The sequence below is a fragment of the Symsagittifera roscoffensis genome, chromosome 2 (assembly GCF_963678635.1).
Source record: "Symsagittifera roscoffensis chromosome 2, txSymRosc1.1, whole genome shotgun sequence".
Classification (NCBI taxonomy): Eukaryota; Metazoa; Xenacoelomorpha; order Acoela; family Convolutidae; genus Symsagittifera; species Symsagittifera roscoffensis.
The window spans coordinates 17,690,463-17,714,461 of NC_087063.1; the positions used below are offsets into that span (position 1 = coordinate 17,690,463).

The 23,999-nt window shown below is 36.3% G+C and overlaps 3 protein-coding genes across 4 annotated transcripts in view; all 3 read left to right on the plus strand.

Moving 5' to 3' along the window:
- Positions 1-7,837, plus strand: part of LOC134839549 (E3 ubiquitin-protein ligase SHPRH-like) — a 63,877-nt gene extending 56,040 nt beyond the window's left edge. For both annotated transcript variants that reach the window (XM_063855138.1, XM_063855139.1), the window contains 5 exons: positions 3,215-3,307; positions 3,381-3,467; positions 3,678-3,856; positions 7,333-7,413; positions 7,644-7,837. In XM_063855138.1, the coding sequence (XP_063711208.1) occupies positions 3,215-3,307; positions 3,381-3,467; positions 3,678-3,856; positions 7,333-7,413; positions 7,644-7,722 (519 nt within the window). In that variant the 3' untranslated portion in view covers positions 7,723-7,837. The remainder of the gene's footprint in view (positions 1-3,214; positions 3,308-3,380; positions 3,468-3,677; positions 3,857-7,332; positions 7,414-7,643) is intronic.
- Positions 7,838-8,917: 1,080 nt separating this feature from the next.
- Positions 8,918-9,748, plus strand: LOC134839723 (uncharacterized). Its single transcript, XM_063855345.1, has one exon. It carries the CDS (start codon positions 8,918-8,920, stop codon positions 9,746-9,748), a length of 831 nt encoding a protein of 276 aa, XP_063711415.1.
- Positions 9,749-13,594: 3,846 nt separating this feature from the next.
- LOC134839060 (dynein regulatory complex subunit 5-like) overlaps positions 13,595-23,999 on the plus strand; it is an 86,942-nt gene continuing 76,537 nt past the window's right edge. Inside the window, exons 1-6 of the mRNA XM_063854468.1 lie at positions 13,595-13,860; positions 14,369-14,618; positions 15,149-15,421; positions 15,964-16,292; positions 16,498-16,730; positions 18,432-18,604. Of these exons, the coding sequence (XP_063710538.1) occupies positions 13,744-13,860; positions 14,369-14,618; positions 15,149-15,421; positions 15,964-16,292; positions 16,498-16,730; positions 18,432-18,604 (1,375 nt within the window). The 5' untranslated portion in view covers positions 13,595-13,743. The remainder of the gene's footprint in view (positions 13,861-14,368; positions 14,619-15,148; positions 15,422-15,963; positions 16,293-16,497; positions 16,731-18,431; positions 18,605-23,999) is intronic.

A 23,999-nucleotide genomic window follows, 5' to 3' on the forward strand; every position in this document is an offset into this window, starting at 1 on the left:
AGGGATTCGTTTGAGACCTCGTGAAATCTATTTCCTAAATTGTTTTTTCCTCGGCAAAAATCTAAGCGATTCTTTGGGCCTCGGTTGGGTTTCGAATGCACCAGGTTCTGGTTTCCAGAGGTTCCTGCTTCCTTGTCATTTTGTGGGCTGAACTTGAGCACATTTTTGATTTTTCACCAGCAACTGGAATTGCTTCAAAATCAAGACTCGAGGCATTGGCTAGTTTGATTAAGTTTGCGGTGCCATAGATTCAATTTCTTCGTACACCAGTATTGGAATCAGTTGGAAACTGGGTAACGATTGAACCCAAGAAATTTGACGCTGTTGTCATTTGCTGCTGAGAATAATTCTTTGTTTTCATGCAGTTTGCCGGGTAAATCGTTCATGATAACCTTGCGGTTGCTTGCCCACTTTCGAATTTGCAAGCAGACTTTTTCCAGAGTTTCCTTGATACTCTGGCAGATTCTGATGGGTTGTTCCTCAGTATCTGCACCACCCATGTAGTCATTCGCGCATAAGGACTCGCGAATTCCTGGCTTTGTCTACATCGTGGTATTGTCGCATTATGTTGCAATTTTGTGCAATCGGAACCGAACAGGGATGTTGAAGAGCTCTGGGACCAATCCGCTGACAATGGTTCAATGATTTTTCATTTGAAGTCGGAGCTGATCAGTTGAAAACAGCCCTGCACTTTGTTGTCGTTGAATCTGACTTCAAACTGCTTGATGAGGCATGATTAAGTACTTCCCGACTGACAGAAACTGATCTGACACAGGTACTTTCTCTATATTGCCAGTGTCAATTGTCTTTTGGACGAAAACATTATATTGGTTTTTGGCTTCACGGTTCTGCCGTTAGCTGCTTTTCATTGCAAATGAATTGCCGGAAAGCTTTGCGTGCTGACTGACCAAAATCGGACCACCATTCATTGGTGATCTCGTCATAGGTCCCCTGTGACTCGATGGGCAGTCTCACCTTAGCTCGTTCATCTGTGTCTGAGCCATATGTCGTAGTCTGATCGAAACGTTGGATGCACTCAAGCTTGTTGCATGAGTTTCGGGATTCCGGGATGAAAGAATATCTTCAATTTCCCAGAATCTGTCAAATGTAGTGGACTGGTTGTCAAAGAAATTGATTTCATACCGCAGGGATTCGTTTCTTAGTATGACTCTGTGGACGGTGTGAGCAACCACTGAGGCTGTCCAGCCAAGTATCGTGTTGGTTGGAAATAGTTCTTTCCTTGACATTCCGTGAATTCACAATGTGCGGAGACGAATTGTCCAAAAAAGAGATCAGTTCTATTAGGCTTGCCGAAAGATAGATCTGCTCAATTGAAGTTGCTGGCCTTTTGTAGATCTGTGGCTGCAATTTACGTTTTTGAGTGCTCGTGATTCTTGATGTATTCGAACACCACACAAGAAACTTTCAAATTGTTACCAGACTTCGGTAGAATTGTGATTCATTCGACCATGGGTAGACATAGCGTTCTTCTGGTTTACTCCAACTATGCGATTTGGAGCTTCAGTTGGTTTGATGTCAAGCCAGTGTATGGCCTCTGTGGGGATTTGACCTTCGTCTGATCACAAGTGTCATAGAGCGCCCTCAGGTGATGAAATGGATCGTTCTGAGATCGAATTTTAAGTCTTGCCGTTGGAAGAACTGTGATGGTTCCAGTTCGCTTGATTTGAAGAGCATTCATTGTCACTGTGAGGTGAAGATTAGGTTGGCTTGAACTGCCATGTAGTGGTATGATGCTTTTTTTGACATGTCTTGCACAATGATGTTGAAGGACATTGATGGATGCCGTGACTGACAGACAAACAAGTGAAGCACCTCCTTTTGCTGATCGCAGAATCCTTCCGTTCTGATGTTGTCATCTATCTTTGTTTCTCACACTGACTCATTGTATGTGTCATGGCAGATTTGAACTGTGGTCAAGTGAAGCCTTTCTTGTGAGATCTTTTCTATTATAGCGAAGAACATCTGCTGTGCTGCTCATGCTCAGGTTTATGGGATCTGGAATTAGATCCTTGAACGACCTCTTCCTGACTCTGTTGTCTAAGAATGACATGAGTCGATCAAAGTCAAGCACTTCAGTCCCATCGTTAGCAGTTTCACATGCCTTGTGAGACTCAGAATCGAGATTCTCGAAAAAAGGAAATGCCACAAATCGTTTTCTACTGATCTTCCGAGTGCCTTGATTGATTGCGAAGTGTCATTGCAGCTGACGAAGCTAAGATACGTTTTCCGTTTGAACTGCATTGATTCCATGAATCCTTGACAATAGTTTGGAAGTAGCGCTCTACTCTAGCATTTTTAGCGATTGAGGTTACCTCGTCCTTGCTTTCTATGGTCTCCAGTTTTATGATGTTTAGAAGCGCGGCTGGTCAAAAAACTCCTGTCATACATAATTTTCAGAACTGCTGACAGCTTGGCAATGTCATTGACAGTTGATTGAAACTTATCGATGAAGCTTAGCCAGGTAGTGAAGTCGACACTGAAGCTAGGCAGATTTATCTGCGGTAATCTTGCCGTGATTGTTGTACGTTCGATCTGCGCAGTTGCAAAACAGTTGATGGGCTGAGAGATGATCTTTCTCTTTGCGGCTTTAAGAGTTTGGCGAGCAGCCTTCTGTGTTTCCTGACATTGATCAAATACTTGGTCGTATTCTGAATCATCAAAGATAGCATCAAGCAGCTCGTGATCAGTATTTGAGGATTGAGTCAAGCAATGCTCAAGCTCGGTTTTTTATCGCTCAACTCGTCTTGGTTGCGATACGATCGAGAATAGCACAAAGGTCGCTAACTTGAGAAACTTGCCGTTTCAGAACTTGTAGACAACTTTGAGCTCGCTTAAACTTCTCCATAGTCGATGGAGCTTGTTTTTAAAAAAGGCTCAGCCTGTTTGCTTATTTTCTTAGGTTATGAGGCAGACCAGAACAAATACTTCGCAATAGCTGGAAAGCGACTGTTATATATAAGAATTGAGTTAATGGTGAATTACTTACTAGAAATTGGGGGTAAATGAAATGGAAAATTAACATGCGTTTGTATTGAGCTTACATGTGAACAAATTGTCTTATCATTTAAAACGTGCTTTGTTTGCTAGAAACAGTCCTCATATATGAGTTTTTCCACCATTTGTTGCAGTATTTGGTTGTACTTTTATCTTTCCTCAATTTTGCAGTTTGTTCAATTGAGCAGCGGTTGTTTAGGGAGATTTGTCGGCGAAAACTCACGAATTGGTCAAGTTGGTGAAAGGAATAATCGATTCAGATGCCACTGCTAAAGTCCTAATATTCTCGAGTGTGAGTAAACATTTTCAAACTTGACTGAAAATTTATAAACAAATAATGTGAAAAAAAAACTTGTTTGTTTTAGTGGAACGAAGTGTTGACGATTCTTGCTTATGCTTTCGAATTGAATGAGGTCCCCTTTCTACTTCACAAATCTGGATCAGCATTCCAGGTTCTCCTTGAATTTTTTCCGAAAAGAGTTCTAGTTCAAAAATCAAATTAAGTTGGCTGCAAATCATTAATTTTGTGCGAAGTTTCACTAACATAAAAATTATGCTTCAGAAACAGAGTTATTTTTAATATTTCCAGTGTTTTGAGTAGTGTTTAGTAATTTTCCCTTTTCCGAAATAAATTTTGATGTGAACTCAGTGCATGTTTTCAGGGCGTACTAAATAAGTTCAAGCGGGACAATGTGTTCCCAGTCTTACTGCTTCCCTACAAATCGAGTAGCAGTGGGCTAAATATAATAGAAGCGAACCACGTAATAATAGTGGAGCCAGTGTTGAATCCAGCTGTAATTCATCAGGCCATAGGAAGAGTGGACCGCATATCACAGTGCAGGTGAGTTTGTTCCAGGAGTTTTTTTTTCGAAATATTGTTTGAAGCTGCTAACTTGCGAAATGATCCATAAATGAATGAATCTATAATTTCAAATCGGATATGAATCGAGAAAACATGAAGAACTCTAAGTTTCAAAAGCCAGTTTTATTTTCCAGAATTATTCGCGGAATGAAATACTGACCATTTCAGTTTTTAATCAGAACGCTGTGTGATACTACTGGGCTATTTTTTAAACCTAAGTCGCAAATATTAGTGCTACTTTTGGGCGATACTCTTAAAGCATGAGGCTGAATTGGATATTTATTAGCATGTGCGTTGACATTTGATTGTTAAAAAGTTGATACAGTTGATAATTCTTTCAATCATCAAATGAACTGGAGAGAGATATTTGTGTCATACAACAGTACAATAGTGAGAAGTTTCTATTCAGAAATTTTCGAACTTAGCATATTTCGCGAAAATCTGAAATACATACTTTATACTCATTTTGGCTGTTTACTTTTCATTTTATTATCGGCAGAGTTAGTGTGGTTGCCTTTAGCTTATTACATTCCAAATTATTGCATTAAAATTGCGCTTTTGTGCTTTTAAAGCTCACTTTTGCTGATTTCTATACGCTTCTGTGGCACAATTGTGTTGGGCAGTCAACTGGAAAGTTTGAATGTTCGAGGACTGAGGTTCAGTTCCCGTAGAGGGTATTTTTAATTTTTGGAACTGATTAATTGTTGGAATTTTTTCTTTTTTTTTTCTGACCCGTTTAAAGATACTTGTTGGCGTTTTTTTCTGATTCAAACGTCACTGAAAAGGTTCAGTACGTTTTTAACGGTCAAGAAAAAACGGGTTTTATTTAATTGCTTTGAAACGATTCTTTGTTTTTTGGAACGATTTTTTGTTTACACAAGTCAGCTTAGTAATGCTTACACAAAAGCGAGTATTTTATGTCCAACCTAAATCGAAAATATTGGTGCTACTTTTGAAGGCACCTTTACGGCTTTTTGGATTAATTTGAGTGTTTTTTTTCTCGGATGTTTCTATTTTCTTCGCGTTTTTTATCAGAGTTTTTTGCCTAGCTTGTCTCTCTTAAGGTCAGTGTTATTATGTATTTTTGAATTGGCGTTTTCTTTTGAGTTGGGTTTTCTTTGTTCTAGTGGAAGTATTATTTTTTGAAACAGGGTTGTCTTTTCTATTCATTTGTTTCTTTTATAACCTACTGCTTGTTTTTTGACCCTGTTTTTTGTTTAAGCGTTTTTTTCGGACGTTTTATGGAGTAGGTTTTTTATTCGCATTAGGTTGTTGAATAGTGATTCTTTTTGATTGAATTAAACGAGAGCTTTAATCCAAAACGAAATGCTTCCATCAATTTTAGTATACGGTTTAGATTTTTTGGGTTCGTCTGTTTGGTTTCAATGTTGTTTTTACTCCAGTATTGTTTTTTTTGGACAAGGGTTTTTTGTGGTTTGGCGATAGGGTTGCATTCTTACACTTGCGGTTAGAAGTCTCTTGAAATCGGGAACAAGAATTTTTCCCGTGAACAATTTTTTTTATACAAACCTCGTTTTTGAACCTCAACAGTTTCCAGCCTCTTTCCCACTTGGTCTGGAGATAAAGTGGATGCGTTTGCACCTTAAGGTTAGGGGTTCGAGTCTTGGTCAGACCTTTTTTTTTCAGGAGGTAGAAATTATTTTGTTTCCGGAAAAGTGACTGATCGGACTTTAGTCTGTCTGCGAGAGTTTGTCGGCTTAATTACCACATCTGTTTTTGGTTTTTCTTGTGATACACAAAGTATTCTTTGTAGTTATAAATGATGTTGATTTACACTGATTTAGTATTTTTTCGCTTAAAAGCTTTACTCAGTCTTAATAGTTTCGGCTAAAGTTTTATCGGCTCAAACAACATATTTTGTGTCGTTTGAAGGGCAGAAATTTATTATATTTAAAAATAAGGGCAAACATTGATTATATCTATTATATATTTAAATGCGGCTTCACCATTTCTCAATAAATCTCACCACGTTTAAGCTTTTAACGTATTATATTTGCATGTTTAACGAAAAATTTTCACGTTTAAGCTATATCGTATATTGCAATGGTTATGATTTTTTTTCCTTTTTCCATATTGATGTCAGTGTTTATTTCACCGAGTTAAAAATAAGGAGCCCAAAAGTGGGATGCTGCGATGGTTTCCCCAGGTGTTGTGATTTGCTGGCCTCCATATATAAATAACCAAATCCTTTTGATTTACGAAATAAGGCAAAAACTTAATTAAAAAAATTTCTCAAAATTTGAAATTCTCAACCCTGTAACTTGGTGCTGTCAGGGTACTCTCAGGGGTTGCCTCTAAATGTCATTTCTCAAATCCTTGTAGTTTTCGAGATATGACGTTTTTTGTGATTTTTTCAAAAATTTTCAGAAAACTAAATTTAATATTTTCCTAAAAATTGGAAGTTCCCAAATCTGCAGTGGGGGCCATCAGAGTATTCTCAGCTTGTCAGAATTTTCGAATCTTGCCTTCAAATATAAATGCTCAAATTTTGTTAGTTTTCCAGATTTGACGTTTTTTGTGATTTTTTCAAAAAAAATTCGGAAAACTTAAATTAAAACTTTTTTCAAAATTCGAAATTCCTACTCCTATAGCTGGGGGCTGTCAGAGTAACTTTGGGGGTTTCGAATCTTGCTTTGAAATATGACTGCTTAAATCTCGGTAGTTTTCGGGATGTGACGTTTTTTCTGGTTTTCAACAAAATATCTGTTTAAGAAAACTTAAGTTTGAAGTTTCTCAAATTTGGATTTCCCATCGCTGTAGTTGGGTACTGTAAGAGTACTCTCAGGAGTTGCAAATCTTGCGTCCAAATGCGACTGCTCAATTTCTTCTAGTTCCCGACATTTGACGTTTCTTAGTTCATAAATTTTTTTCAAAGAACTTAAGCATAACTTCACAAAATTTTATTAAAAACTTTGAAAAATTTGTTTTTACGAACCCTGTAATTGGGTGCTGTCACACTCAAAGAATGCAGATCTTATTTCCAATATATGCGGTTTTTATGGGTTGTTAAAGGTTCGAAGAAGTGGAGATCCGTTACACGCTAGTATAAAGTTAAATATTGAAAGCTTACTCACTCCAAATTTTTATGACAATAACATCTTAGGGCGTTTTTTTGTTTTTGGCCCAATATTCGTCTACCAACGTATTGTCGGCTGAGTAGCTGCTCGGTAAATAATAAAATTTATTTAATGCTGATGGTTGTGTTGGCAGATCGTTTTTCTAAAATTGAATTTTCAACATTTTCTATTTTACCCCTTATTTATTTCCCTTTCATTTTTTATTCACTAGCTTGCATTGCTACGATTGCGTTGTATCGCAACTGATGCGAAGCTCCATTTAATCTCTGTGTTCAATGACGCCTTGTTTAAAACACGTTTTATACTTGTTTCAAACAACAAATTCTCTTTTTTAAAATTTTACTCACATTATTTTAGGGAGACATATGTGCACTTCTTATTGATCGAAAACTCAGTCGAGGATAAACTCTGCCAGATTCTGCCTCAATTCAACAACAGGTCAGCAATGCTCCCCGACACCTACAAAATTAGTTTTTTTTAACGCATGAACTAGTGATTCCTGTTGTTGTTGAATACTAAATTTGGTATTGTTAAAACTCCCAGCAAGCAAAATTTCGAAACACCCGAAATCAATTTCTTTCTAAAGATAATTTCTGTTTTGGATTTCGTTAGTTTTTGTCAATATTTTCATGATATCCGATGTGTTCAAAATTTTGTTGCATTTTTAGACCGTGCAAAAAGGCTAAATCAGCGTTGGAAACGACTCCTCCTATTAGTTTACAAGACGTCAGAAACATTTTTACCTGATCAAATTAATTTTACAAATGTCTCTATTCTGATTAGTTAGTTTATAATTCCTTTATTACTTCCAAATTTTTTGAATGTACTGTGTATGTTGTATTTATCAAGTTCTGCAAATTGATTAGTTATATGGTAGTTTTTAAGATTAATGAATGTGGTGAAGACTCTTAAATAAGCCTTGTTGCTTTCTATTTTTTAAAAGATTTAAAATTTGTTCACGCTCAATTTCGATTTTTTTGCGCTTTTCTAAGTTCAGTTGATTTCTATCGATATAATGGAATGCAAACTCCACAAATGAGCAGCAAAAGTGGTAAGGTCACGAAAAACGTGCGACTTCTAGTTTCGAAAATGAATTCAAATATCAGATTTCACAGCGATTTTTCTAATTGGGTTATTTTTATGGATCATCATAGAAATTCAAAGAGCTTTCAGGGCATCTATTTATTTTCTTAAAGCTATAAAAATTAGGGACTATAATTTTTGTAAGTTGAGATTTTTCCGAAAATTAAGTCAGTTTTTTTTTCTGTTTCATTGCGTTCTTACTCTTTTCCAACTGTCTGTTGCCTATGTTTTATTTGTACATCTTTTGATATCGCTAACCGCTTCGGAGAGCTTCAAAAGCGTGAACAATCTTATTGTTGGTATCAGTTGATAAATCATCATGTTTTCAGATTAGAGAATGATTAAAAATTAATAGATAACTATGTTCGGAAATTTGTAACCAAGCCCTGTAAAAATGCAAATCAAATATTTTGACGACAATTCTTGCCCAAACAACAAATTAGTAAAACTGAGAGCCCTTGATGCTTTACAAGGGGTCAGATCTCTCCCTTTTGATCTGGAAATTTATACAAGGAAAACAACAACGAAGAATACGCGAAGATCGTCGAATACTCGTAGAGATGTGAAGAATAAATCAAGAATAGCTTCGGCAAACCTCGCAGATACGTTTGCTCATGACTTAATTGACGAACTAATGTCCTCACGGCATAAAGTGACGACCAGTCGTTTTGTGATGCTCCATAACTGCCACGAAGTTTGTAATTCGACCATGCCACTTATTGACGGCTTTTCGATCAGAGCTCCATGTTGTATGGCTTATCTCTATCAATTTCCTTCCAGGTCACAACTTGTCCTTAATACGAAAAGTTTTCGCGATAAATCAGAAGAGTTAAAAGAAGCTGAAAGACCATTATCAAAAATGTCGACTTCAACGCCTAAGAATAAGTCATCGGCTAGGAGCGACTCTCGAGGCAGTGAACAAAGAAACATGCGAGACTCGCCATATATGGCATCTAGTTCGTCATCGTCGCAGACAGCCGAACATCATGAGACGCCACTTGGGCAGAAGTATTCGGCGAAGGGAGGATACTCGTCTACAGAAGCACGAGTCAATAGTCGATCGACGAATGAAATCAGCTCGACGAGGAGTAGTTCTAGTGCAAACGAACCACACTCTGATGGAACTCGAATTTCCAGACCCAGACGCCGGAGGTCAATTTTTGGATCAAATCAAACGGAAGCAAGTTTCGATTTCTCGGGTTTCCTGAATTTGGACTCAAATGACTCTGATTCTGTGTTTAGAGGTCACCGAAGTTACGACGAATCTCTTTTCATTCAGACAGACCTGAAAAAAGATCGAAAAGACTTCTTTGAAAGTGCCTCAAGTCAAGAGAAGAGCATAACTTTTGAAAAAGATAGAGCCAACAGTGGCTCAGTAGAAAGCGTAATTCGACATCCTTCTTATTTTAGTGACTCGGAGAACAGTTTGAAAAACGGTAGCCCGACTAAAGACGCTTCAGTATCTAATAGCGAGTCGCTGACATCTGTTTTCGCAGGTGAGGTTACAGACATAATTGAAGGGGAGTTGGGTTCTGAAGAAAGGCCTAAAAGCAGTGTCGAAACTCAAACTGAGGCATCCTATATCAGGACGAGGTCTACCGAACCCGAGGTTATTGCATGTGCAGATTGTTGTTCTAAGTGCTCAATGAAGTCAGCAACTAACACAACTGTAATCAGTATGAAAACTTAAGCCTTGCCAAACTTTTATTATGGAAAGAAATTTTGAGTTCTGTGAAATTTTGGTGTGATTTCATTTGTATATTTGAACGTCATTTGGCATTTGTGTTCTACGAGTGAAGTTGTGTATAAAATATTTGCTTAAAAACGTGTGATTTTTGTTTTCGATTTCAAATTGTGTGTTTGTGAGTACCTTTGAAGCCATATGAACTCATTTTCCCGTGTATAATTTTACAGAGAACTTTAATTGTTTATTGTAATGTGACCCGTGAGTAACTAGTCTTGGAAACCATATGAAGAACGTTCTAACAGTTAAGTCAATCGATGAGTTCATTTTGCTTTTTGTGTTTTTCGCATTTTTAATATATTTCTGTATCAGTACTGTGAGTCTTTCATACCTCCTAGTTGAAAATTATTCTTTCAATAATTTGTTTGGTGAGATTTCAATATATTTATTTCAATTTGTCTTGTGGTTTTTCTCTGCTTGTGCACAAGGAAAGAGTTCATTTTTTTTAGTTTACTCGCAGAATGAACAACAAAGATGCACTTTTGCTGCATGGCACTTGAGCATTTTAGAACTGGAATTATGTTAGCACGTGTTTTATCCGCTTTTTGAAATTTTTGATGTTTTTTAATGTTGCTAAAATATGGCTAGGAGTGGAACATTCTGTCACAGACTCGAAAAAGTTCGAAAATTCAAAGACTAACTTGCTCGTCTGTGCTTAAGCTCGACTCTGGTAATATAATGCGCTTTAGTCTTTTTCGGCTTGTCTTGCCTGATCTTTCAAGGAAAATGTTAAATAAAGAGTTTTGACTAAACGTAATATCATAGTGAAAAACGTGAATCCAAGAGCGAGCGTATCCAGTGGGACTAGGTATTGCCAGACAGATTTTGTACGAATAAAAAAATAAGACATTTCGAAAAAATCGCGACTTTGATAATTAGAGAACGTGCGCTTAATTTCGTCTGCATGTCTTATATTCAGCACAGGTGAATAAGCGCAGATATATCAGTGTTTGCCGATAATCTAGATCGCTCATTAAAAAAACAAACGACTAGGTAAAAACAAACCCATTCTTCGCGTCCCAATTAGGTTAAATATGTGATTTCGCTGCCGAATTGCCTATTAATCAGCTTGTTTAGTGTAAAATTTGGCCGTTGTCTTCAGTAGCTATAAATAAAAAATATGGTTGAATTGACATGGTTATTAGAGATTAACATTAACAAATGCGACTATTTAGAAAACAATGTTTCCAGGTTTTCAAAAATAAAAAAACTGGTTTTAATGCTCACGCTTACAATTAGGACGCTTCATCAGATCAGCATAAGATTTTAACTTTTAAAAAATTCTGAGCGAATCACTGAACCATTCTGTAGCTTCAGTTTTTACCAGATCGAGTTAAGTCACGGATTCTGCAATTTCGAGCATAAAAATGCTTATAGATGATTTAAAAACTTTTTGTTATAGTTGAAAATCTTTGTGATGTTTTGCTGTAGGTTTTCATTTAAGAATTCTCTGGACATTTTTTTTTTCGTATATTGTGTTTTCCTCGAGTATACTAGAGAGAATTGAAGTCAGCCTGGTGTATTAAAAGATCTGAAACTGGTTTCATCTGATCACAAAACTTCATTCTTGAAAAAATACTCGTTCGCAAAATGATTCCTTACACTGAATTGAATTTGTCAAATGAACTTTCATTTGAAATACAGATGAGTTAGGTTTTTGATAATTTTTTGTAATTTTTAAAAAAAAAACTTCATGACTTTTTTCAAGCTACATGCTGCTGTGATTTACATCGCTTTTCAGCCTGATTGCTGGCATACGTTTCACAAGTTGTGGAAAGCTCTATTTTGCCCCACTGTAATTATTTTTTGCTGAAAATTTCGTAAATTTTCTGCATTCTCAGGTACTCAGGCTATATCATACTAAATTAATTTATTCTAATAGATTTTTTGGAACCTTGATAAACAAAACTGAAAAAAATTTTCAATAAATTTTTTGCTCGAAGCACAACTAAAAGAGTTTTTTTTTAAGATTTATCAGTCCAGGCAAGCTGTGCGGTCATCCGCACTCGTTTTGGTCCTAAGTCTAGTGCTGGACTTTTGGTCTATAAAATGCGCTCCATACTCAGTTTACATCACTCGATGCTTTACTTTGCGTGTGAGGGAGGATATGAGAAAACGAACGATCGATTATTAAACAACAAGCTGCTAAAGACAAAAATGACTATCCAAAATAAAGAATTTGTGATTCTAATCCTTGTGGCGCAGTGCTAGTTCTGAGTAAAGTTACCCAGCGATTAGTTACGTGGCACTAAATAGACAACAGCGTATTCATACTCGTCAGTAAATAGACAACTAATCTTTTAATTAATCAAAATCGAGATGAGAAAGCCAAAGGTACCTAATTGATATTTATTTATTTCGTAGTTTTGCTTTCTTATCTCAATTTTGATTGTTTAATATAGTGTTTGTTTTCGTTTTGACGAATATGACTATGCGGTTGTCTACTTACAGACTGCAATCCCCATATACTCGACAGTTCAAACCACACGCTCGCTGCAATTAACAAATGAGCTCTCATAATTAAGCCGTAGCGTAGTTTAGCTGAACAAGGACCGCTCGTTTATTGGGGCAACAACCTGAAATGTTCTGAGTGCCCCTCAATTGGTATCGAACAGTTGTTGGTAAAAAGAACCAAATATTTCGGACAATATCAACCAACAAATGTGAAAGTTTGCTTCAACTTAGTTTGGAACAATTTTGTAGTGCGGGAAAAATCGCCACGCATAATTGAATTGCGTTAAGCTGTCAGCATTGTAAATCAAATATTCACAGCGCGCATAAATTAGTCCAAAACATGGGCAAGTTGGCAATTTTCCAACACTCAGATCTTTATAAAATATAACCAAAGTAAAATATCTATCTTTTTCATTTGAATTCAGGGAATTGATATCTTCAATAAGATATGAAAAATTTTTGGTTAAAATTAATTTTTCGATTTCTTCAGAATTTGAATTAAGAAAACACCCAAAGTATATATAATCATCTTTTCTTTGAAAATCAGAACTTAAATTGACCTAGCAAAAATCAGCACCGACTTCAGAATTTTTTGCGAATGTGCATGGGAGGGGGTTGCAAATTGGGTTGCAAATTGAACTGATATTTGTACTTTTTATTTTATGTGCTCATCTGATTTATTACGTACATATAACCATACATAATTTTTCCTACTTTTGAAAGAGAACGAATGTCAGGATTTTTTGTGGTTTTTGTTTTTTTTTGTTCAGTCAAATTCCGGTGATTGAAAGAAAAGTTTTCATCAAAAAAATTATAACCCTTTGAAAAAATTTTTTGGAGTTCAAATGTAAACAATTACTTAACTTTCATTTATTTTTTGTGAAAATCTGGTGGTTTGAAATTGACAAGTTGGCTATGCGCCAAACTAATTTTTGCGCACTGTGAAGATTTTTATAAGTTCCAATGCTATAACTTAACGCAATTAATTATGCTTGGCGATATATTCCACTCTAAAAAATCATTCATAATTGAATTTAGGCAAGCTAATGCGTCCTACTAGTTTCTTACCTGGAAATTTTCACACTTGCTATATTTGATAATGTCCAAAATTTTTAATTTTTTGATATTTTTGTACGAATAACTATTCGATACGGATTAAGGGGCAATCAGAACAGGAGCATAGAACATGCAGGCCTTGCCCTGATGTACGAACAGTCCTATTAATAATTGCAGTTTGTTTGAATGATTTCATTAAAATTAAAAAACCAATGTATAAAAAGGGGTATTTCGTTTTTGAATATGCTTGCGGTGTATCGTTTTGCATTGGCTTATGTTTTCTGTTCGTTTCACCTGTACGAACGCACGTGCATATTTTAAACCAAAAGCGGCCAGGTATAGTCTGAAGCTTCAAATCCATCTTTATCATAAATCACAAATATTTAAAATCTGCTCGGAGTTGCTGTCTTTTGTTAATTGTTATTTTTAAAATGTCTGAGGAAACTTCACCCGAGATGAAACCTGGTAGTGCGGAGGAGGCAGCGGCTGCAAATGAAGAAAGTACTGTCCCAAAAGCTGCCGAGGACACTCCTGCACCAGAAATTAACGTAATTTTAGCTTAGATTTTGACATGAATTTAGGTAGCCTTGCATTTTGGCTGTTTCAACGTCCCCTCCACCAACAGAAGTTAATGCTGATACGACCACGTTTCTAATATGATATGCATGAAGGGCCGTAGTAACGAAAATACAACCCTTTCACAAGTTTCTCAAAAGACTAACTTTCCCATTGTTCATCTCATCACTCCACGCACAGAAAAGAAGCAAAACAAGTTTGCAAAAAAACAATGTTTTTTTTTGCAATATGATCGGAACTTTATTCTAAAGCATAACTGTGAAACTATTTTTCAGTGATCTGGGAATGCAAACCTTGCCAGACTCTTGGAAGAAATCTTGCGTAGGAAACCACATATTTTATAAAAAAAAATTTGAAATGAGTGGACCAATCTTCATTATGACATTTTTATCACCATATTTGTTTCTTTTCCGAGTCGCCATGTCTTACATGGTTTGCATTCCTCATTTTTTACAAAAGCTTAACAAATTATTTCTTCAGGAAGACAAAGTGGATGGACCTGCCAAACCCACGCCAGTCAAGACCCCCTCGGAGCCTTACCCTGCACAGGTAGCCCCTCCCCTGGAACAGGCAGTGTCCTACGACAACCCAGCGGCAGACCCCAGGAAGATGCGTCGCATCATAGCCGAGGACCCTGAATGGACGCTAGCCACAGTACCTTTACTCTCTGAGCTGACCATGAGTAATATTATAACCAACTTCCCCCAGAATCCTATTCTCAAAGATGTCGGTAAGTCACTGTTTCGTTCTTGCATTCATTTCAATCCTTTCCTTTTTTCACTTTTTCCACGAGCGAAACTCAATAATCTAAACAGGAACCGTAATGCAAAATTCACAGAAATAGGGTTTTAATTTTTTTCGTCTGTAGTCGGGGAGAAAAGCTGTAATGGCAAAAATGTTTTTATGGAATACCCTGAATGGTCGGTCTATTCATATTTTTTTCATTTCGAAAAGTGAAGTGATTCATTTTTCTGAGATATAGAATGTGACGTGGCTGCATTTTTAACACGTTTTAGTTGTTTCGAAGACAACAAGATTGAATGAAAGCATTTGAAATTGTTGAAGTTTATGTTTTTCTTTCCATTGTTTTTCAGTGAACCACTCCCGTTGTTACCCAATTATCTTTCAGAGATGATCAAGTCACTGATAGAAGGTTCTGTGCAATGCGTCCTTTTATTCATCTGTCTTTCATTTATCTATCACTGTTTCTGTCTTAACCAATTTTCGATATTTTTGTGATAATTTTGTTGAATTATTTAGCAAAAAAGACTCCGCCGCTGCCTGGAAAATATCAAAATCAGATTCTCGGAAAACTTTCAACCGAAGTGCCAATCGAAATCACGGCCAATTTAATTGACGCGGAGGAATACTGGAAACGGTGTTGCGCTTCCAAGTGGCCAGTGTGTGATATTTCCAAATATGGAAATAGTTACAAGAGACTCTACTTTGAACGGCAGCTGCAGGAGATGATTGAGTCGTTCATTCCGGGAACTACGGACTTGTCTGTGCTGAGGAACTATCTCAACTTAGTCGGTAAGCTTAGTTAAAAATAATTTCAGGTCATGGTTCTGGACGGCTGACGACCATTCTCATGACAGATAGACTGAATTGCTAATTACAGAAAAGTCAAACAAAAAGCGTCCTTTAAACGGTCCAAAACTGGCTCATTTTCAGCTGAAATTTTGCGTCAGAAAAGATCTTACTGATATAGATTGTCAAAAAGTTCAGTTGTCAAAATATCCTCAATGAAGAACGCATATCCAAATTAGTCCAACAAAACTTTCATCTTAGGTATATTTTCTCAGAAATTTAGGAAGCATCAGACGATTCCGTGATATTTTGATGCAGTCTGCTTTGTTATCTAAAATACTAAATTGAAACGTTTGTAAAAAGCACAGTTTGCTTTGGACCAATTCACGGTAAATACCAAGTATTATCCATTTTACAGACACCTGAGGTTGTCACTCTAAGTCTTAACTTTTCTGGGCTATTTTTTATTCAAAATTTAAAACATCTGAAAAACTGCATTAAGAGTTAGTATGAGTTTTAAACATGTCTTTAAATTATGTTCAAAGGAAAGTTCATAGTCAGAGTTGACATCCGACAGTTGTTGCCGCCGATCCGTGAACCGAACCGAGACGACGGGGATGTCTCAGATACTGGGAGTGACGCCGGTGACGTCATTGAGAACGACAGTCACTTCGACTTCAACGATATTCTCGCTCTCTTACCAAATATGGAAGAGTTTTCAGTCGTGTATGGCGTAGACGGATGTCTGTTGAACTTCGAATGGAACTTGTTTTTGTTCACGACTACCGACTGTTTAAACTTGTCCAAGTTTGTTCAGAAGTGCACACAGTTGAAGAGACTATCTGTACAGCGAAGCAAAATCGACGACGATAAGGTACAATTCTAAACATTCAATTTTTGCATTTCAAAGTGTTCGTTCACTTAAACCTTCCATGGCGTTTTTTTTTGAAAAAACAGAGTGTTTAGATTTGTTTTGATCCAAAACAAATATTACCAACAATTTGACAGTAACTATAAAATGAAAAAAAAAAACGATTATTTTGATCTTAAAACTATAACAAAGTTCAATTTTCAACCAGGTTCGAGTGATGATAAAACACACGTTGAACCATCCGAATCTGGAAGAGCTTGACCTGTCATTCAACAAGATAGGGGATAAAGGAGCAAGAGCAGTAGGCAAACTGATCAACCAGAGCAAGATCACCAGTCTGAATCTTCTGGACAACCAGATCGGACACCAGGGCCTGGCGGCCATTGCACATGCGCTCAAGAAGCCAACAGCACTGAAACACCTCAATCTACGACTCAACAGGTCAGCAGCATTAGTTTAAAATGCCATTAAACGAAATGAAGGCCATAAACGAACATGAAATGTTATTCGAAATGGTAATTCTGTCTTCATTTTACTAAATGATTTGGGCCAAGTGAATAATATCCCCCTAATGCAGTTTAGGAGGGAGATTTTTCACTTGGTTAAGATTAATAGTTTTCAGCCAATCAGATTTGAGCATAGAACATTCCGCCTTTACGGCTTGAATTTGCCATTTAATTTTAGGGGGGAGGTTGTTAATTTGGTCTATTAGGGAGAGAAAGTGTTCACTTGGTCTATTAAGTGGGGAACTGTTCACATGCGCCAATGACTTTAAGGTGATATTGATATGAATTCAAAAATCGCGAACCGCGCTAAAATTTTATTTTGACCGAACTTTTTTTCGTGAAAAATAACCGTAAAAAGCAGAAAACCTAAATATGTATACATACCGATGTCGTGTTTTTAAGTTTAGTTTTCACGAAAAAGTTGTTCGCGCGAAATAGTGTTTATCGCGGTTTGAGATTTTTGATTTCGTTTTTGATCAATTCAAGTTCATTTGCTAAAATGAAAGCAAATTAATTTCCATCAACAAAATGCAATTGGCCTAAAAACATGAATTACGTTTCCCCAAAAGTTTTAATTTGTATTTTTCTCACGTTTTAAGTTCCCATATTCGGGTGTGTTTTAGTTTTTTTGTTCCGACCTTTGAAAATGGGAAAGAAATTAGTATTGGGTGTGTTTTAGTTTTTTGTTCCGACCTTTGAAAATGGGAAAGAAATTAGTATTGGGTGTGTTTTAGTTTTTTGTTTCGACCTTTGAAAATGGGAAAGAACTTAGTATTCGGGTGTGTTTTAGTTTTTTCTTTTTTTTTGTGGGTGGAAAACTTTTGTTTTCCACGCAAAATCAAGTACCATAAATAATCATCGGAATGGATCGAATGATATATCATATTAAAGCCCTTTTAGTCGTAATTTGAATGACAATAAAAAATTTTCAAAATTTGTTTTTCAGTGTTTAGAAAAACCGGTTTGAAATTTGCGATTTTTTTGTGTAATTTCGAGCGAGTAAAGCAAACGAGCATGCTTATTAACGCTTAATTTAGGTCATTTACAATAGCTTATTTATGCTTAATTTTAATTTAATTTTTTGTTTTTCTAGTAGTTTTTTTAATTTGCTTATCATATTGCCTGTTTTACTGTGACTCTGTCGAATATGCGTAGTGCCAATTTGGGAATCAAAAACTTCAAAAAACTCTAGTCATTTTTCTTTGAAAATTCTTGTCCAATTTGGCTATATTTTTAAGAATGTTGGATATGCCTAAGTTCTAGTTTTACTTCAGATCCTTTTTATCACACCCCGCAGAAAAAACTACACTAATTTGAAAAAAAATTGTAGTTTTTAAATACTACGGTCGGAACATTCTGTGCTACTTGCAAAGTAACGGGCTATCCTTGTTTTTCTTGGAAAAAAGTTTTAAAAAATAGTATTTTTCTATGTAGCGTGGTTGCTTTGGCACTTATCAGCGGTCTGTTGGCGATGTTTGTAACCTAATAATTTTCGTTGCGTTAAGAGGAATAACTTTGTATTTTCATGAATTTTAGGTCACGCCAATGAAAATTGGTTTTCACAAATAGTAACTTGCTCTCCTAAATTCGCCCCACCTAAATCCCGTTAGCGACCAAAAATTATCGTATATTTTAGGCTAGGAGACGAGGGTGCGCAGTGTCTGTGTATTGCACTGCTGGAAAATTCCACAGTAGAGACTCTGAATATAGCAGCCAATGACATCACAGAACAGACCTCGCAGTTTATTGCTCAACTGATTGTCACCAACAACACCCTCTGTGAAATGGATTTGTCCTGTAATCAACTAGGTCAGCTGATAATGAACCACTTTAACATTTATCTCATTTCATGCAGATATCGCTTTTTTCCTTCCGAGTTCGAGACCGAAAATAGGCAATTTGTGGGCTCTTCCCCCCCCCCCCCCCACCTCACATCAGCATCAATTTTATGATGTAATGAGGGTTTTTACAAGGTTATTTATTAAGACAAAGTATGTTTGTCTTGGCCTAATTAGTAAGCATGTCAATTTTCATTACAATCGGTTTGTGGTGTAGAATTGGTGATTGATTCTACTGTAATACTTGCTATAGTGTACTACATGCTATAGTAACCTGAGCGTAAGATTGAGTAGACATTAAGTAGTAGTACAGCAAACAAAGGGTCGAGTTCAGAATAGTTCATTTTTCGAGAATATCGTCTCTCCTATACCAAAAAAAAGACAAAATCGGCGAAGCTATTAGCAGTTGAAAAAACACCCCCTTAGACCGGTAATTATCGGAAGCTATTAGCAGTTGAAAAAACACCCCCTCAGACCGGAAATAGGCAATTTACGCAAAATAATGAGCGGTGGCATAAAGATTTTATTGCGGCAATAGACATAAAATACGAACCCCGACCAAAAAAAGACCTCTCGTGAGTGAAATCCCTCTGACGGCTCTTTTGGACCTTGTTAACTATTTCCCCCTATGCATGTGTTATTTTTGACAACCAATTCTGAATAAAATATGAATTTGACAAAAATTAATTGGGTTTTCATTTTTGCGCGTTTGTATTTGTTTTACTCACTATTTACATAATACCTACATAAAAATTTTAATAAAATAAATTTTTTGAAAAGATCCGAAACAAATTATCGTTCCCACATTCGAAGAAATCGACGGAATATTTGTGCTGCGTTTAGTTATGTTGTTCAGTCAAGCTCAAAAAGATTTTTTTAAAAATATTGTTAGCCTGATCTGAAATATAGATATTTGTTTACATTTGGTAGTCGATTCTCTAGTTATGCGACTTGAAGATTGTTAATTTTAACAATTTAAATTGAATTCAGGCCAGCAAATTGAACTTATTCATGAGATACGAGATGCTAAAAACATTCTTTTGTGTTTTACTTAGCGAATGGTTGATAAAAAGAAGACACTATCAAAAACATTTTTGATTTTTTGTTTATTTTTGAGATTTATGGGGCAGTAGAAACTTAGATCAAGAAAGTTTGGTGGCTTAAAGACCGATCCTGGAATCTTCGAATTTAAAGGCCGGTGTGCTTGGCTGCTCGTTTATTTTATAATTTTTTCGATACGCTGTTTATTTATGCGTGATGAATTATCGCACGCTCATAACTGGCTCAAACTAAATTGAGGCAAACTAAATTGGCCAGGCTAGTTCCGTATATCGACCTTGCTTGAAAAACCATAAGACAGTTGAGGATTTGCTTCAAATTGTGTTATCCAAATCATACACATGCTCCCGGGTCGAGGTCCCACACTCATGTCCAGACTTTGAGGGTCGCGCCGCATCCAGATTCAGACCTAAATTGCATAGTCGCGCTGAGAGTTTGAGTCTGCTATTAACGCGTAAGCGGAGATATTATCCGTCTCAGAAATCGTTCCAAAATGGTTGAAAGAAGCTTATTTGCCTAATTTATTGGTTAATGGAAGCGAAATCTATCTTTTTCTACTTTATATGGCGTGTGGGAGAGTTGGGGGGGGGGGGTGATTTTCAGGAAAAATCTCAAAATTAATTTTTTTTTCGTTTTATTTTTTTTACATTTAACTTTTTCAAGTTACTACTGCTCCATGGACCTTAAAACAGCAGTCTTGTTAATTGTTGGGCCTCAAACTGCTTTTTTGTACAATTTTTGCCAAGTTTCTCAGCATAAATTTCATAACAAAGACGCCAAATGCGTTTTCAATTGTCTTTAAATTTGCCGTATCCTGCCAAATTCTACCTTTATTCAACGCTCGGGATATCAGCCTTGCCTTTTTAAGTAAAATCAGTCCAATTTCGTGAGAAAAACTATCAACTTTTTAAAAATTATTTAGAAGCGGTATAACCAAAAAGACCCTATATCTCTACAGAGTTTGCTATAGAAAGTTTCGATTCCTAAAATTTATATCAGATTGGTTGTATTGTAGTTTTTGCTGGAGTTTGTTATATGATTAAATATATTCATCAAAAAAATTTAAACGAATCAAAGGCGTTAGCTAATCATAATTGGATACTTGTTTGAGCATATCTTATAACCGTACAGCTTGATTCTTTGAAGGACTCATGGCGTAACTCCAGATCAGAAGGTTGCGTTAGCAAATAACGTCAAGTGCAATATCTACCAACCTTGAAAATTCTTTTATTTTCAACTAGATTAAGGAAACGAGCTAGTATCTTGATCAAGAGTTTTTTATCAAGTGAGACTACGTCACTTCAAATAATGAAAGACCCATAAAAACAACAAATGATTTTCAGAAAAAAATGGATCTTTTAACCGTACGGCTCCAAATCTTTAAAGGAATTCGTTGTGCAACACTGGAGCGTCTGCCTCATGGTTATGTTTTCGAATCACGTTGAACATTGAGGTCAATATTCACGAACACTGAGAGTCGCCTAATTTTTTTTCAGGAGATTAAGGGAAGGGGCTGGAAACTTGTCCGGGAATTTTTTCTCGAGTGAAATAATGTCAAATCAAAGAAAAATAGACTCATTTGAAAAACACGATCTTATATTCGTAGGGCTCAATTCTTAGCAGGAATTTGTGGCGCAACGGTAGCGAGTCTGACTCAATATCAGAAGGTTGCGTGTTCATAGCACGTCGAGATCATTTTCCACCTACACTTGGAGTGGTAACTACTCAAGAGATTAAGGAAAGGGCTTGGAAACTTGATCAAGATTCTTTTCAAGTAAAAGAACGTCATGTCAATGAAAAATAGACACTTTTAAAACACAAATAAAACAAATGCTGGAAGGAAAGAAACAGGATGGTATAACCGTTTGGATTGTGTCTTTGAAGAAAGACTTTTTGTCGCAATGGTAGCGCGTCTGACTCCAGATCAGAAGATTGCGAGTTATAATCACATCGAGGTCAATCTCTGCCAACCTCTGAAATTGTATAATTTATTCAGAAGATTAAGGAAAGGGCCTAGAAACTTGATCACGATTTCTTATAAGTAAACGTTGGTCAACTCAAGGAAAGAAAAACACATTTAAAAAACAAAAAAATTAATGCTGGAAGGAAAAAGTACGACGTTATAACCGTAAGGCTCGAGAATTTGAAGCACTTCGTGGCGCAACTGTTGTGCGTTTGAATCCACAGCAGAAAGCTGCTTGTTTGAATCATGTCGAGGTCACTAACCAGCAACGCTAGACATTGAATATTTTTTTCTGGATACTAAGGAAAGGAGCTTGAAACTTGACCAGGATTTTTTGTTCCAAATAAAACTACGTCAATTCAAGGAATGAAAGACACATTTAAAATCAAAAACTGAAAGCCGACAAAAAAAAAACACTCTCATTTATGCAAACGGCTCATGCGTTAGAAGGAATTTGTGGCGAAATGGTTATCGAGTCTGACTCTAGATCAAAAGGTTGCGCGTTTGATTTCCGACTAATGCATTATCAACCAACGGCTTCAGTCTTTTCAAAAGGTTGCGCGTTTGAGTTCCAAATAAAACTACGTCAATTCAAGGAATGAAAGACACATTTAAAAACAAAAACTGAAAGCCGACAGAAAAAAAAGACTATCATTTATGCAAACGGCTCATGGGTTAGAAGGAATTTGTTGCGAAACGGTTATCGAGTCTGACTATAGATCAGAAGGTTCAGTGTTTGAATCACGTCGAGGTCATATTTCACCAACACTAGAAATTGTAACAAACTTGCAAGTGATTAATTAAGTGCTTGGAAATTTGATCATTATTTTTTTCAAATAAAATTAAGTCATTTCAAGGAAAAATAGACATTAAAACAGACAAAAAAACAACGCTGGAAGGAAAAAAACACGATAGTTTAACCGTTTGGCTCGAGTCTTTGAAAGAATTTTTGTCGCAACGTTAGCGCGTCTCACTCCAGACAAGAAGGTTGCATGTTAGAATCCCGTCGAGGTCAATATCCGCCAACCTTAGAAATTGTATAATTTAATCAGGAGTTTAAGGAAAAGGCCTAGAAACTTGATCAGGATTTCTTACAAGTAAACGTTGGACAACTCAAGGAAAGAAATACACATTTAAAACACAAAAAAAAAAATAAATGCTGGAAGGAAAAAGTACGAAATTATAACCGTAAGGCTCGAGAATTTGAGGCACTTCGTGGCGCAACTGTAGCGCGTTTGAATCCACAGCAGAAGGTTGCTTGTTTGAATCATATCGAGGTCAATAACCAGCAACGCTAGATATTGAATTTTTTTTCTGGATACCAAGGAAAAGAGCTTGAAACTTGACCAGGAATTTTTGTTCCAAATAAAACTACGTCAATTCAAGGAATGAAAGACACATTTAAAATCAAAAACTGAAAGCCGACAAAAAAAACACTCTCATTTATGCAAACGGCTCATGGGTTAGAAGGAATTTGTGGCGAAATGGTTATCGAGTCTGACTCTAGATCAAAAGGTTGCGCGTTTGAATTCCGACTAATGTATTATCAACCAACGGCTTCAGTCTTTTCAAAAGGTTGCGCGTTTGAGTTCCAAATAAAACTACGTCAATTCAAGGAATGAAAGACACATTTAAAAAAAACTGAAAGCCGACAGAAAAAAAACACGATATTTTCTCCGAATGACTCATTGATTGGAAAGAATTCGTGGCGAAATTTTCAGGAAAAGGCCTGGAAGCTTTATCGGTAATTGCGTTTCAAGTAAAAGTACCTCAATTCAAAGAAAAGTTAACCTTTTTAAAACAAAAAAAAGGAATGCTGGAAAGAAAAAACACAATGGTATATTCACATGGCTCGAAACTTTGAAGGACTTCTTGTCGCAACGGTAGCGCGTCTGACTCCAAATCAGAAGGTTGTGTGTTAGAATCACGTCGAGGGCAATTTCCGTCAACCTTAGAAATTGTATTTTTCTCCAGGAGGTTAAGGAAAAAGCTTAAAAACTTGATGAGGGTATTTTCAAGAAAAACTAGGTCAAATGGAGGAATGGAAGACAAAATTGAAAACAAAAACTGATTGCCGAAAGAAAAAAAACACGATATTTTCTCCGAATGACTCATTGATTGGAAAGAATTCGTGGTGAAACGGTATGGCGTCTGACTCAAGATCAGAAGATTGCGTGTTCCAATGGCGACGAGAGTAAAGCCTACCCACTCTGAAAATTGATTATTTTTTTGGCAGATTAAGAAAACGAGCAAGTATCTTGATCAGGAATTTTTGTTTCAAGTAAAACTAAGTCATTTCAAGGAAAAATAGACACATTTAGAACACAAAAAAATTGAATGCTGG

Excerpts from the sequence above, each read along its gene's own strand:
- LOC134839723 (XM_063855345.1), top strand. The coding sequence starts at position 8,918 with ATGTCGACTTCAACGCCTAAGAATAAGTCATCGGCTAGGAGCGACTCT.